The 14,045-nt window shown below is 41.5% G+C and overlaps 1 protein-coding gene across 1 annotated transcript; it reads left to right on the top strand.

Annotated features, from left to right (window-relative positions):
- Positions 1 to 2,058: 2,058 nt before the first annotated feature.
- Positions 2,059 to 7,587, top strand: tmx1 (thioredoxin-related transmembrane protein 1). The gene is made up of 8 exons (XM_055038005.1): positions 2,059 to 2,279; positions 2,551 to 2,666; positions 3,409 to 3,454; positions 3,905 to 4,033; positions 4,231 to 4,276; positions 4,490 to 4,591; positions 4,673 to 4,739; positions 5,740 to 7,587. Exons 1-8 carry the CDS (start codon positions 2,101 to 2,103, stop codon positions 5,949 to 5,951), a joined length of 897 nt encoding a protein of 298 aa, XP_054893980.1. The 5' UTR covers positions 2,059 to 2,100; the 3' UTR covers positions 5,952 to 7,587.
- Positions 7,588 to 14,045: the final 6,458 nt, after the last annotated feature.

Here is a 14,045-nt window from a genome sequence, read left to right as displayed (position 1 = left end):
AACGTTATCGTTAGGACTAAGATACAGGCGTTTGAGCGTTCAAAATGCACATGAGTCATAATTAGAGTTGCTAGAATCTATTTTAAACAAAACTATTCAATCAGCTGCAACCAGAGTTCACTTAACCCAGAAGTAAAGAGGTGAGCCCATTTTTTTTTCAATGAATAATGTTGCCCCCTGGTGGCCATTGGATAGAATGCAGCTTCCACATATTAGTGGACATGGTGCACCCATCTTGTGCCAACACTGTGTGGTTGGCACAAGATGGGTCAGCAATTGTCAGCAACTTCCCCTTGGGGATCAATAAAGTATATTCTATCCTACTCTACAAAAGTTGTTTGTTTTTAATATGTATCACACAATACAATACTACACCTGGCCCCTGTAAAGGTATATATTTAAAGACTTGGAGTGATGTTTATGGTCGGAAGAATGGACTATATCTGAGTGCAACGTTAGTCCTGGACCTTCTCAGGGTGCAGTTTTACATTCTGCGCTCTTAGCATCAAAATCACATGCATTTTTCTGAATTTTCAGCATGCTTAAACTTGCGGTCACAGCAGCGAGATCCCAAAAAAAACAAGAAGGGCATTTACACCACAGAGAGGAATATCCGCGATCTTCCCTGTGAGCCGCCCTCGAGAAATCACCATGGAAACAGTCTCTAATAAGGAGCTTAATCAATAGTAAATTAAATGTACAATTACAAGACTCTGGCAGATCTAAGTGAGTGTTTCCAATTACATGAGCAAATCTGACATTGAAAAAAAAAAAAACCAAACACTACTTGAGGCCCAACAGAACTGTATTTAGTACACGGTATAAGCACCTCGAAACAGCAGGAGACCAAACAGAGCAGAGGAGTTTGATGGAGCAACGTGGTCTGCTTCTCTTTCTTTTTCCTCCTTGGTGCATCACATCAGAGACGTCAATGAGTGTTGGACAGGAAGAAGATCCCTTATTTTCTGCTGTAAGTGGAGCAGGGCTGATGGTTGGAGGTAGGTCCACAAAAAGGATGTCATCTGGGAGGTATTTTTAGAGTGTGAGGCGCACTGATAATCGTCCGCCGGTGCAATCTGCCTGCAGGTTCCCAAAGATAATAACTGCTCTCATTCAGCACATTCACTCAGAGCAGGACGCACAGAAAAGAGCGCGTAGTTAGAGATAAGAGCATCTATATATGATGAGAACAATGTCTGCGTAACATGATGTTCAGGTTTTTGAGAGGCTTAAATGTCCTGTTAGTATTATCTCGTGGGCTGGCAAGATTGGATGAGATTTTAACAGGTGTCACTATTTGGCAAAAGTATCAACCAAAAATAACTTTTTCATACATTTACGGTGTAACAGAACAGAACTTACCTTTTTGCAGAGGAAGATGAAATTCAGAGAGGATAAAAAAACCAAATGTAATAATATGTAATGTCCTACTGTTCTGAGACGCTGAATTTGGGTTTTTATAAACCGAAATCATTTATATTACAAGAATTAGAGTTTTGAAATGTTTTTTTTCTCTATGTATGATGACTACAGTAATTTGTGTAGTCATAAAGTAACTATCGAGTTAGATTTTTATTATTGCTCCTTGATGTATTGGTATTTATTTGATTTAATTGGTTTTTTGTTGTATTTGGTCCACATTTTGAGTGATATTGGCAGGCGAAAGAAGATGTTTTTTTGAACATTTTAAGAACAAGGGAGTCACTCAAACAAATATCTTTAGCTTTAAAACATATGTTTTGTAGTTTTTGAATATCATATAAACATCACCTACACCTGATATTCATGTGTAGAAATAATTCAAAGTAGAATAACGAAGTAAAGAAATTAATACGATTAAGAATGATATGAAAACACTATCTATCTATCTATCTATCTATCTATCTATCTATCTATCTATCTATCTATCTATCTATCTATCTATCTATCTATCTATCTATCTATCTATCTATCTATCTATCTATCTATCTATCTATCTATCTATCTATCTATCTATCTATCTATCTATCAGCTGGCTCTGACGTCACTACCGCTATACCGCGAAGGCGCACACCGGAAGTGACTAGTGGAACGGACACGGTTCGTCGGCTAGCGAGCAGGATGAGTGGAATCACGTTGTTTTTATCGGGGGCAGCGGGTCTCCGCTCCTGGACACGTCCTCTTCTCCTTCTGCTGACGTTCTCATCGTGGCTGCCGGCCTCGGCGAAGCCCGGCAGCCTCAAGGAAGTGACGGACGGGGACTGGGAGAAGATCATGACCGGAGAGTGGATGATTGAGTTGTCAGTGTCCCGCTAACAGGCTAACCAGCTAGTTTTCCAGTTTCTGCTTTGCACTAAAACCCGAGTTCCCGCGTCAGCTAAAACCAGCTTAAAATAAGTTTAAGTCCGTCTTAATTTAGTCACATAACGCTACGAAAATTCGGATTTTTTTTTAAAGAAACATGCATTGCTAATCAGCTTTTGGGGGGTATGCTAACTTGAGGGCTAATGATGTCGAGCAACACGACGTGCAAGAGAAATTGAAAGCTTTCTAAAACCTTTTCTCCCGCAGCTACGCGCCCTGGTGTCCTGCATGCCAGCAGCTGCAGCCGGTGTGGAAAGAGTTCGCGGACTGGGGGGATGACATGGGCATCAACGTGGCCAAGGTGGATGTGACAGAGCAACCTGGTAAGCAACCCCAAGCTGGGCAACACCAATTAGTTCACACTGCAACTGTCTAAGTACTCAAAACAAATCTGTCTTAAAAAGCTTTATGTAAGGCTTATAATTAAGGAAAAACAGGCTTTAAGTGTTTATATTCGCTGTTTTAGTCTATTATCAAAATAACTAAGTATGTACCTAATTAGCATTCATAATTAAATGTTTATTTTCCCGCCTGTGCGTCCTGGAAGGAATGACTTACAACGTGACTCTGTTGTATGATGGTGCTTTAAGTTTACCTCCCATCACAATATGAATGTTTTCTGTTTTGTTGCATTGATAAAATGAAAGAAATGCAATAAAGCAGATTCTTGATGTCATTTTCATCATAAAGATGTGTCACAGGCAAATCTTTGACGACAGAAATGTTGAAATTTCATATTTATTCTACACAATTATATAGCATTGGAAAACGTTAAGAACGATTGTGTCGTGTTTGTCCTCATACAAAAACCATATTAAAACAAAAAATATATTTCCCACTCCCATCTTTTTCCATTTTTAAGGATTTTTGAAAAAGCCCCAGAGAACCACTAGGGCAGCACTAAGGAGCCATGGCTCACTGACCTCTGGTTTAAACCATAATCTGTAACTATAGTTTAAACAGTGGTGTTTTACTGGGACAGATCTAACTCAAGCTAACGCATTAATGTGAGGCTGAAAAAAAAAAAAGCCGTCCATGCTGACTGTCGTCTCTTTCCTCTGTAAGGTCTGAGTGGGCGATTCATCATAACTTCACTTCCTACAATATATCAGTACGTATTTGCATGGTTTGTGGTTTCCACTGCTTCCGCTTTTGTGTGCTTGTTTTTTTTTTCAACAGCACCTAAAGATAATTGCTGCAAACATAGTTGAATGCTGCATATACTCTTAGGTATATGTTAGAATCTCTCATTATTATAAAAAAAAACTAACTAACTAACTGTGGGTTAGTTATTTTTAACAGGTGATGCTTTTAGAAGTTAAATCAAGACAAATCTGTTGAACATTCTGCTGTTACAGAAACAGTTTTGAAGTGTTAAATGTATTTCCTGCTTGACTTTTGTGAAACAGGAAACCGCTGGCATAAACATTAGAAATAACATTAGTAAAATAAATGGAAATTATTTATATATGTATTTTATCAGGAGTTTGAGGAAAAGCCTGAGCTCCGTCTGAAAGCCCTGTTCATTTTGTCACTGATTAAGAGTTTTATTTTATTCCAGCTGCAAGGACGGCGTTTTCCGAAAGTACCACGGCGCTCGTACCAAAGAAGATTTCCTCAGCTTCGTCCACGAACAGAAATGGAAAAACACGGAGCCCGTTTCTTCGTGGTTCGGGCCGTCCTCGTTTTTGTAAGTGGCTAAAAAAGATCTCCCGTGCAAAACACGTTTGCGTCCTTTTGTTTTTGAAATCTCAGAACACGCCGGTGGATGCGAACTCTATTCACGGCGTCTTCTGGTGGGCTTTAAGAAGCGACACACAAGCAGGCAGATGCTTTTGCGACTGAGATATGTGTCGAGTGACATGCTGCGTTCGCCTCTTTCCACAGGATGAACTCGATGTCGGCTTTGTTCAAGCTCTCCATGTTCATCCGAGTAAGTAAATGGCACACTCATTGATTCTCGCAGACCGTATTTTGAGAGTACTGATATGAAATCAAACTTTCTGTTCGCTGTTGATGAGTGACACCGTTTTGCTTTTCAGGCAATATTACGAATGAATGTGCTGCTCAAGCACTTTGTGTATCTTGAATATTCAGATTAATTTCAAGGCCAAAAATATGTGAGAACTCTTGTTTTGTTTCCCAGCGTTGCCATAACTACATGACGGAGCAGCTGGGGATTCCAGTTTGGGGCTCATATGTCATCTTTGGCCTGGTCACCTTGTTTGCGGGCCTGACGTTGGGTCTTGTGAGTACTTCTCCATGAGAAAGCTGTGAACCAAACGTACCATCAATAATTCACGTAATCATAACACTTTTCTCATTTTAGTTGCTGGTGTTCATCGCAGATTACGTCTTTCCTTCGCGACGGTTTTCGTCACACGATTACTACCAGAGTGAGTTTTTGCATCAATATTTATGTCATGCTGTGACTTGGAGACGCATAAATACTTTATGAACAGTTTCACACTTTGGTTTCAACCACAAACTTGAATGTATTTTTTTCTTTCAGGGTTTCGTGTGATAAATGATCAAATAATGCGTATTTGTGTACAGAGAACCTGCTAAGCTTGGTGGTGCAGTCCACCAGCAGCCAACTGTGTTTTTCAATCAATCAGGTTTATTTGTACAGAGCATTTTGGCAACAAGGCAGTTCAATGAGTTTTACATCATAAAAACACAAATGTGAAAACAACATACAATCAACAATTGAGAAATCCCAGACATTACAGTTTGTCCAGCACCATCATCAATACTCCTTTAATATATGATGTATGTTGGTCTACGTTCCACTTACTACGGTTCAAAAGCAACTCTAGACAGGTGGGGGTTTAGCCCTGATTTACAGGAACTTAATGTTTCAGTTATTTTGCAGTTTTCTGGAAGTTTGTTCCAGATTTGTGGCGGATAGAAGCTGAAGATTTTGTGTTAAAAATGTTCAAAGTTACAAAGATGCAAAGTTGCACAAACAGGCGTCACAACTTTGAAAGAATAGCGTTTGGTGCAAACGGGATTGGACAGCACAATATGTGCACACCCTGTTAATGCTTTGACTATAAACTCAGCTTAGTCTGACTTTACAGTAACTGTTACTGGTGTGTAAAAACCTTTGTGTAAAATAAACAAAACAACACTTAGCAGGTGGGCAAGTTAAGCCTGGTGGCCCGCCAGGCTTATAAAACACTGGGGGAAACCTGGAATCATTTTCAGATGCTCTCCACATTTTAAAATTGTATTTTTCTTTTGGGGGAGTTAAACATTGAAGTTTGTGATTGAAATTTGAAGAGGTTCAAGAGTTTTGGATACTTCTCAGTCTCGTGTAAGAAAAGGTTTTAGTGCAGCGTTTTAGTGTAGCTAGCTCAGAGCCTCCCTGATGTTGCTTATGCGTTTCCGCAGAGAAACAGTCAATGGAGCAGTCCCGACTGATCCAGAATCAAGACGAGGACCAGGAGGCTGACGGCGAGGAGGACGACGAGGAGGAGGAAGACGACCAGGACGGGGCCTGGAGAAGGCAAAGGGAGTCTCCCGAGGGCCAGGGCTACCCCGATGAAGCCCTGAGGAAGAGAGTGGTGGCAAGCCGCGAGGACGACGAGGAGGAGGACAGCTAGAGAGTCGGTGCCGGGATTCCTGTTCTTCGTTCGATAAGAGCACAATGGAGTCAGCCGCAGAAGGAGGAGCTGTGGTCCTGAACGGCAGTATTAAGAAGAAGGGGTCCAAAATCTTCCCACCCCCAACCCAAGACACGTCCCCTCTGAACTCCCCTGCCCACTCTGTTAAAAGCGGGAGACTTCTACCTCTCCACCTGAGCAGCAGGCTCCAACTGGAACAACGAAAACTTTCTTCACACGTGTTTTTACATGCGGCGTACGTATGAAGCGGAGTACAGACGAATTTTGATTCGCTGTTTATGCTATGCATTGTTTCTCAAAAATAGTTTTTTTCTTTGACTTCTAACAAGCTTTGGTCTGTAAATTTTACTTTACAAATGGGTCATTTTATTCTGTACACACAAGCATCATTCGGCATTCTGCTGGTAGACTAGTTTAATCTTTAATACATCAAATCTATTTAGCTTCATTATATTAACATGAAAATGCAGATGTTTAAAATGGGAACAATTGCCACCGGTTATGCTCAGTCCAAATTAAACCTCTGGACGATGAATGTGGATCTGGACTTTGGTGTGTGGCGAACTTCTTAAAGTGATTTAATATGAACGCAGCAACGACCAAAGACGTTCAAAATCACAGTTTGAAGTCTGAACAACTCTCCGAACACAGCGAGTGATCTGTGGCTGCAACTTCCTTCCCACTTTACGATGTAATGCTTTACTGATAAACGTTTCGCTTACCATGTTCCAGTAAGAAGAATTGAGTGAAATAAAAAAGATAAAAAACCATGAAAGCAGCAATTGTGCAACTTAAAATGAACCACGTGCAATAAAATGTATTAAGCATGGGGTTAAAAAAAACACACAGGAAGTAATGAGGCAGGAAATCCTTTAATGTACGATGCTCAGTCGTGACGCAAGTTTGCAGTGTATATATTTTACTGAAATCTTCACCCTAAGCACATTCAGACTTTTCTTTGGGGGGGAGGGTGAAAAAATATTTTTATTCACTCCAAACGTAGTACCTGGTGTGTTTGTACTGCTTGGACATGGATTATGTTGCTGTCATCTGGTTTAATGTTTTCATGTGTGTTTTTTTTTTGTTTGTTTTTAGCTGTTATTATGAATGTTTACTTTAGGATCCTCCTAAATGTGCTGCTGACCTGCAGCTGAGGCAGCAGCAGACTGTTTGCATGCTGAAAGGCAACTAAAGAGGACAAAGTGAGGGGGAGGGGTATCAGGAGGGTTAGACTGGTTGGTTTGCAGTGCTGTACACAGCTGAGAGACTTTGACTGTTTTAGTTTAGTTTTTTTAACCTTTTTCCAAAAAATTCAAGCGTCTGATTCAAAGCTACAAAAATCACTTGTTGCTAGAAGAATGAGAGTATCGTTTCACCTGCATTTTCACACACTTCTCATTGTTTTTCTAGGGCTTGTGATGAACTTCACAGACTATTGACCCTTAAATATTGTTTAGAATCTCCTTAAAAATGGATGTGTTCATTTGGAAATCCCTCAATTGGTCAGTTTTGTTTTTTTTTCTGATTGCTATTTATGACTCGTAGCATTTTCACTCTACTCTGGGCAGCTTCTGCTCTTCATTTCTTTGAATAAAAGTTTAACAATAAAACCTTTTTTTTCTTCTCGTTTCTGTAAGAAGTTGACGTAGCTAAGCGTTTCTTTCAACTTGATTAATATAAAAACAGTTCATTGCATAAAGACGTCCTTAGCTCCAGTTTGAATTAACATGTTGAAAAATGACACGGTAACATAAGAAAAGTCAGGAGACGTGTTGAATTGCAAAGTTTGGAGACTTAACAAACTGGCACAATGTGGAAACATTAAAAATCTCCTTTATGGTGACTTCAGTCTGTCGTCATGTCTTGCAGTCTTGAATGACCGCTTGAGACCAAACTAAAACCTGAAATACAAAAATCCTGCCAACATTGAGGATTATGTCATTTCTGCTCCAGTTCTGACCTGCAATTTCTCACCTCTTGTTTCTTTCTACAGCTTCTGCTTTCCCACACAATCACATAGAAATGTGCTATTATTGCCCTAAACTTTTAATCATAATTTCAATTTTCCTCCATTGATACCATCATCAGTCCTCAGTTGAGAGAGCAAATGCTCATATTTCTGAAATTTAAACCACACACACAAAAAAATCCCACTTTTTATAATTTGAACTTGATTTTCTATTTCCTTCTCTTCAGAATGATATTTGGGTTTTAAGTCAGGCTGCACTAGATTGTAGTCATGCATTAAAAAAAACAATTTTTTAAATGATTAAAAATAAACTATATTTCATGTCGGCAAGCAAAACTGAAAAAAAAGACGTTTACAAAACACTGCAGGGTCAGTCGCCGCCAGCAGATGTCACTGTTGCATTGGTTTTGAGCAGCGCTGAAAGCCGCAGGTTTACCAGCAAAGGCAAATAAACGTCAGAAGTTTGCATCGGAATGTGCGGCGATTGTGAAACTGCGTTTTCATAAGTCCTCTGACTTGATCTCTCGGGGAGTTTTCCCGATTTCTCTGCAGAACCTCCTCTGCCCTCTTGTGCAAAGTTGTTCCCTATGAAATAAGGAGAAAAAAAAAAGCCTGACTGTGGAGCTGATCTGTAATCATTACTGTAATTGCGGCCTTCTGCACACGCTCCGTTTAGTGTAACAGCTCAACTTAAACTGTTACAGGAAGGGCAAGCGGGGGAAAGTGTTTGACGGGATTCCCCCGCTGCACTCCGCCAGCCTTTCTGCAGTGTCATACACAGCAGCTCAGTCTGGCCTGCAACAGCCATGCATTGGCACGTTCTGTTGTGCAATGGTAACTGAAGGCAGATGGTGTTGCTGGGTTGCTCTCTTTTTCTGTTCTTGTTCATTTAGCTCGCTCCACTCCATTTAGTTCTCTTTCATCCTTGCTGCTATTTCCTCCAGATCTTCGAGTAAAGCGCCAGCTTGGCAGTAGCGGGAGAGAAAGGCATGCTGGGTACAATGGCGCAACTAAGCTGTGAGGTGACATGCGAGGAGAGGAATGTCACAGAGTTTATTGCCTGTGGAGTCTTTTCGCTGCAGAGAGTGGTACTGCGTGAGTCTTTTAACCTCTAATTTAGTGCAAAGAGGAGAAAGACGAAAAGTGATGTGAATATTTTTTGTGGCTTCCATGTCATGACATCTGACAGATCCGTTGGAGACCCGATTCTTGATTTATTCTCGACATACCCAGAAGGAAAGGTTTTTTTGACCCTTTGTTTCGGTCATTTGTTCGAAGAGGTTTTGGGGTTGGTTTGAATCTTCTGAAAGAACTGACCTGGATTTAGATCCAGTGCTCATCTCCTCCAGTTGCCAGATTGTTAAATATGGTTGCATGAATCCTGGGAATCGTCTTCATCGACCTCCAGTTCAGTCTTTGCATTCAAAAATCACCAATGCAAGTACGCCAACCTAAGAGGAAATGCTGGACGTAGTAGGTTGGTTTACTAGCTTGTGTCAGTGGCCCTATTCCCCAATCTATCTGGAGAGGCTGTTAACCAACAAGTGAGAGATTACCTAGAGTACTTACCTGTCTGCCCATGACCTGTAAGCTACTTACCAAATGCTCTGTACCTCCACCCCTGATGCAACCCAAAAAGTCTTGACTCTAAAACAAACAGGATCTCTGTAGATGACTCCAAATAGGCATCGCTAATACCGATATTTCTTTTTCACATCGGAACTTGAGGCCTGTAAAAACGCGTTTGGTACTTTATCTTGATTTCCTCCGTTTTTCTTGCATTTGAGATACTGCCATCACAATTTCACTGGATGAGGCGGTTCAGGCCATCTTCAGGCAGCCAGAAGTTACACCATTTTTGATGCTGTGGTACGAACAAGACTCTGATGCTGAACCGTAAAGGTTTACTACACTCTTGGCATCTGGTTATACTTGCAGTGTCTGACAACGTGATAGAAAAACTATCTTTCTCTCCATTTGGAGAGGAACGTTCTTCTGTAGCAGCATTCACCAATTTAAAAAAAGAACCGCAGGGAATGCGGTGAGGCTTGAGCAAAGGCAGTGGGGGGGAGTTATTGACGTATAAATTATCTCAAAGACATCTGGTCCAGTAAGGTAAACCCTTTAGAGTGGAGTAACGACTCTCCTGGTGATCGGACAGACTGATGCTATTGCCGAACTCAACCATCGTAACTTTGAGGGGTAGTATAGCTGTAGTTCAGTGAGGTCAATGCAGCAGAATACCAGAGAGCAAGTCTTGTGTGAATGTGCGGCTGTGTAACATCCATTTATATGTCGCGCATAGAAACATTTTCAGGTTTTGACCCCCACCGGGTCAACTTGTCCAGCTGTTAGCATTCCACCAACCAGCTTTCCTTGACATCCGTCACATACAGGTACTGACGTTATTGATAACTCACTACATTATTTGGGTGAAGACACAACAACTGTTGTTCAGCTTGGACTGTTCTTTATCCATCGTCAGTGACGGCGACCTTGTTCGAACCCGAGTCTTTTTTTTCCCCCTCCCCACACATCTTTACCCGGTTTCCCAATTCAACTGATTCATCGTATGAATTGTGTTGGCAGATGCATTTTGTGTCCAATCTCTTATTGATAATAGGATCCCAATTATGCAAGTGACTTAAAGCTATAATCTCACCAGGCAAACGGTTGGCAGCCAACCGCTGGAGTTTTATGACAGGAGGGTGGAGCTTTTCTCCGTCAAGCAGCACAAGGAGGAAGCATTTGAGGATCCAGCTCTGTTTATGAATTGAAATACACGGGCCTGCTGCCAGAGGAGACTTTTTGCTTGACCACAAAAAGCCATGAGAAAAATTCAAGAGTTATATGATCCAGCTTCTCTCTGTCTCTCCTTCTGGAAGACCGGACGCCAGCGAGGTGGGAGTGCGAATGTTGAACAAGGCCTCGCTTGTTCTCAGAGCTGCCATGTCCCCTGCATGTCCTCTGTGTGGTTAGTACATTGAAACCCAGAAGGAAGGTGCAGAGACAGATTCCTCTGTTTGAGCGATGATTTAATGATCAGATTGAAATTTTGGTGTTTTGTGTTTTTTTTCTTTCTAAAAACAAAAACAAAATGGAATCTGGGCCAATAGAGCTAGTGGTGATTGTTTTCTCTCAGCTTTCCTATTGGCTATGACCCCGGCTGAGAAGGGAAACAAAAAGTCACATCCCATCAACTGCTGCTGAAATTGACTCTATTGTCATGAATCAGAAGACGTATAACAAGAGATGCATCAATCAGAATTTTGTGACGGATTCCTGGGCTGTGGTTTCTGTAAAGACTGGTTGCTCAATGAACCATTTACGAGAAAAGCATAAAAAACATTTCTGTCTTTCTGTTGTTGATTATTTATATGAGGAGCAGAGGTGATGTTACACCCCGACCCCCAAAACAGGTTTTTAATGTTTCAGTACAAGAAAAAATTGATCCGACAGTTGACATGAGGAACTAGCTTGGCGTTTCACTGGCGATTAGCACAATTAGCAAAGCTAGCATTACAGAGTCTGTCCGTAAAGTTAAACACTCAGGTTGCAGCGCAGTTCAGCATTTTGTCACCTATAATTATTGTGGCTCTGACAACACAGGCAGATCACACACTGCATTGATTACTGCTCACATTCTCCTGAGCATTAGCAATGCACGTACAACCAGCCATTTTGAACAGGCAATAAATCCTCACAAACAACCATCAGACGCGGCGGCGAGCGGCGTCTGATTCGCAGCCTCTGTGGCAGTCGGCAGTCCGATAACGGCCAGGAAAACTCAGAAAGACTCCATCCAGCTGCCTGTCGCTTTAAGGAAACCTGACGAAACGACAACCAAAACATTTTCTGGAAGGCAGTGAAATAATTAAAGCCACGTGTCACGTAAAAATAGGCGACGAGTTCCTTAAGTGGAGGATTCGCTATGTCTGTCCAAAGCGCAGATATAGTAAATGTTCTTAACATATACATTTTTGAAATATTTAAAAACATACATTTTTGTTTTTAGGACTGTAGAGTGTTTTTTTGTTGTTGTTGTTTTTTAGTGTAACATTTTTGAAAGCTACATTAGCACCACGCAGTTAAACCCTCACAAGTAAAACACTGAAGTGAATATATGGGCTAAAAAATGAGACGAACAATCACAGCTACGCTTGATCATTTAAGATTGGCTGCTTTGGCGACGTAGCTATTGGAAGGGACTTGCTAATGAGAACCAGAGTGACATCGCCGGTCAGAACCAGAACCAAAGTGGTATTTATCTGGCTATTGCGGCCATTGTTGTGTTTTGGCACAAGTGGTCATTTGCTGATGCTGCGTAGATAATTACAAACGTGGTGTGTTTAAATCCCTGGGTATGGTACCGGTTTATTAGGTATCCAGGTTAGGATTGTCAGACGTTTCTCCTGACTTCCTTCTCCTCCATGGATGAACAGAGACACAAATTATCTGTTTGTGAAGTAAAATACGACCCTGGAGGCCTTCCTGACATTATTTTAATCTTGAATGGATATTATGTGGCTTTGAGTTTGGTGTTTCAAATCTAACCACATCTATCCTTTTTTTGTTTGTTTAAACGAAACTTTTACAACTTTTTGTCTTGTATGCTTTTTTGTCTATATGTTCCTCTATATCCTACATGTAATATGTCAAATATGTGTCGTATCAGGTGAAAATGCTGATTTTTGATAAACACATTCAGGTAAATATGATTTTTGTGAACAGTGTTCAGCTTCATCTCAGGTCTCCAATTCGCTTGTTTCACACGTGGAACATAAAACCTGATGACTCAGCGACTAAATGTTTTTCCTCACTCAGCCCACCCATGTTCACATCTATGAGCTGAACTGTGTCACTGCCCTGCAGACCAGAAAATCACATGGTGGCCTGAGTAAAAAAATAAGAGCGACAGAAAGCTGCGTCCTTTCGGCTTCGTTTTCAGGAAAATGTGGTAAAAGCGGGAAAAGGAAAAGACAAAAAAAAAAAAAAAAAAACACCCAAAAAAACCCTGCCCCTTGTCTTTGTGTGCAAGGATCATTGTTTCACTGCAGGATACTGAAATAGCAGCAGAGCCTCTGCAGCGTCAACACAGGAAACGCTCGGACGGTTTTCAGCGTCCAAGCTGCAGCGGCAGGAGGTGCATTTGGATTAAACACGTCGTTGAAAACGTCTCATTTTCTGGACAGAAAACGTCTCGTTGTCTGGACAGAAAACGTCTCTCGTCAGAAACCACTGCCAGGCCTGTTCAGATATTATTAAGAGTCGGCAGAAAAGGTGAAATGCGACTGAGTCTGGAAGTGCGTGTGTGTGTGTCTTTAGACATCTGCATTCCTCCTTTTTTCTCCCTCTAAATCTTTAAAGCAGCCTCGGGACAAAAGGAGGACAGGAGGGCTGGGCTGTTTTCTTACGTCTGTGACCGACTGACTAGTGGATTGTTTGGTTGGAGCCTTATGCTACACAAAGGCCTCAGGTGTTGGTGAACAAAAAGCTTCGTGAAGAGACGGAAACTATAAGGAGAAGTTTACTGAAGGTTTAGTTTATAAAGGAATGTCCTAATGTTTACCCACACCTGGCAAAACACAGTTCAGAATGAAAAGGCCGAGAAGGAGACGACAGTTAAGGGATCCCTCGTGTCTTCTGAGGAGATGCGGAGAGCCACGTCTCATGGGCAGCAACACAACGAAGCAAAATGAAGGTTGAAATTTGGAAAATATAATGGGGAAATACTTGTGAATATGCATTTCCACCCAGGAAGAAACATGGTGGTGGCAGCGTCATGCTGTGGGGATGCTTTTCTCAAACGAGGTCGCGAACCCTGGTGAGAGTTGACCGGAACAGAGGGCAAATCCCAGGATGTCGAAGGCTGCGACAGTCGGCTGTTTCAGATGGAGTTCTATTCACGTGTAAAATCGGCCCAATCAAAGCCCGGACCTGAAATCCATTTGAGAATCTGGAAAGTCTGGTAAGTTGCTGTCTGGATCGCAACGTGCAATCACTTCGCAGTCACTATCACAAGGACGGTTAGCATTGCCAATGATGGCGGGAGACAGACGGTTTTCTTGGAGCGGTGAGTTGTTTCTGCCATCAGCACATTCAGC

The sequence above is a fragment of the Poeciliopsis prolifica genome, unplaced genomic scaffold (genome assembly GCF_027474105.1).
Source record: "Poeciliopsis prolifica strain line A6 unplaced genomic scaffold, Auburn_PproV2 SCAFFOLD013, whole genome shotgun sequence".
Lineage (NCBI taxonomy): Eukaryota > Metazoa > Chordata > Actinopteri > Cyprinodontiformes > Poeciliidae > Poeciliopsis > Poeciliopsis prolifica.
The sequence above is the reverse complement of the archived record's forward strand: the minus strand, read 5'-3'. Positions and strand labels throughout refer to the sequence as shown.

What these genes read in the sequence shown, in the direction of transcription:
- tmx1 (XM_055038005.1), top strand. Translation starts at nt 2,101, where the DNA reads ATGAGTGGAATCACGTTGTTTTTATCGGGGGCAGCGGGTCTCCGCTCC. An exon ending in TCACTTCCTACAATATATCA is followed by an intron (nt 3,455 to 3,904) that starts GTACGTATTTGC and finishes ATTTTATTCCAG; the next exon opens with CTGCAAGGACGGCGTTTTCC. An exon ending in GTCACACGATTACTACCAGA is followed by an intron (nt 4,740 to 5,739) that starts GTGAGTTTTTGC and finishes GCGTTTCCGCAG; the next exon opens with AGAAACAGTCAATGGAGCAG.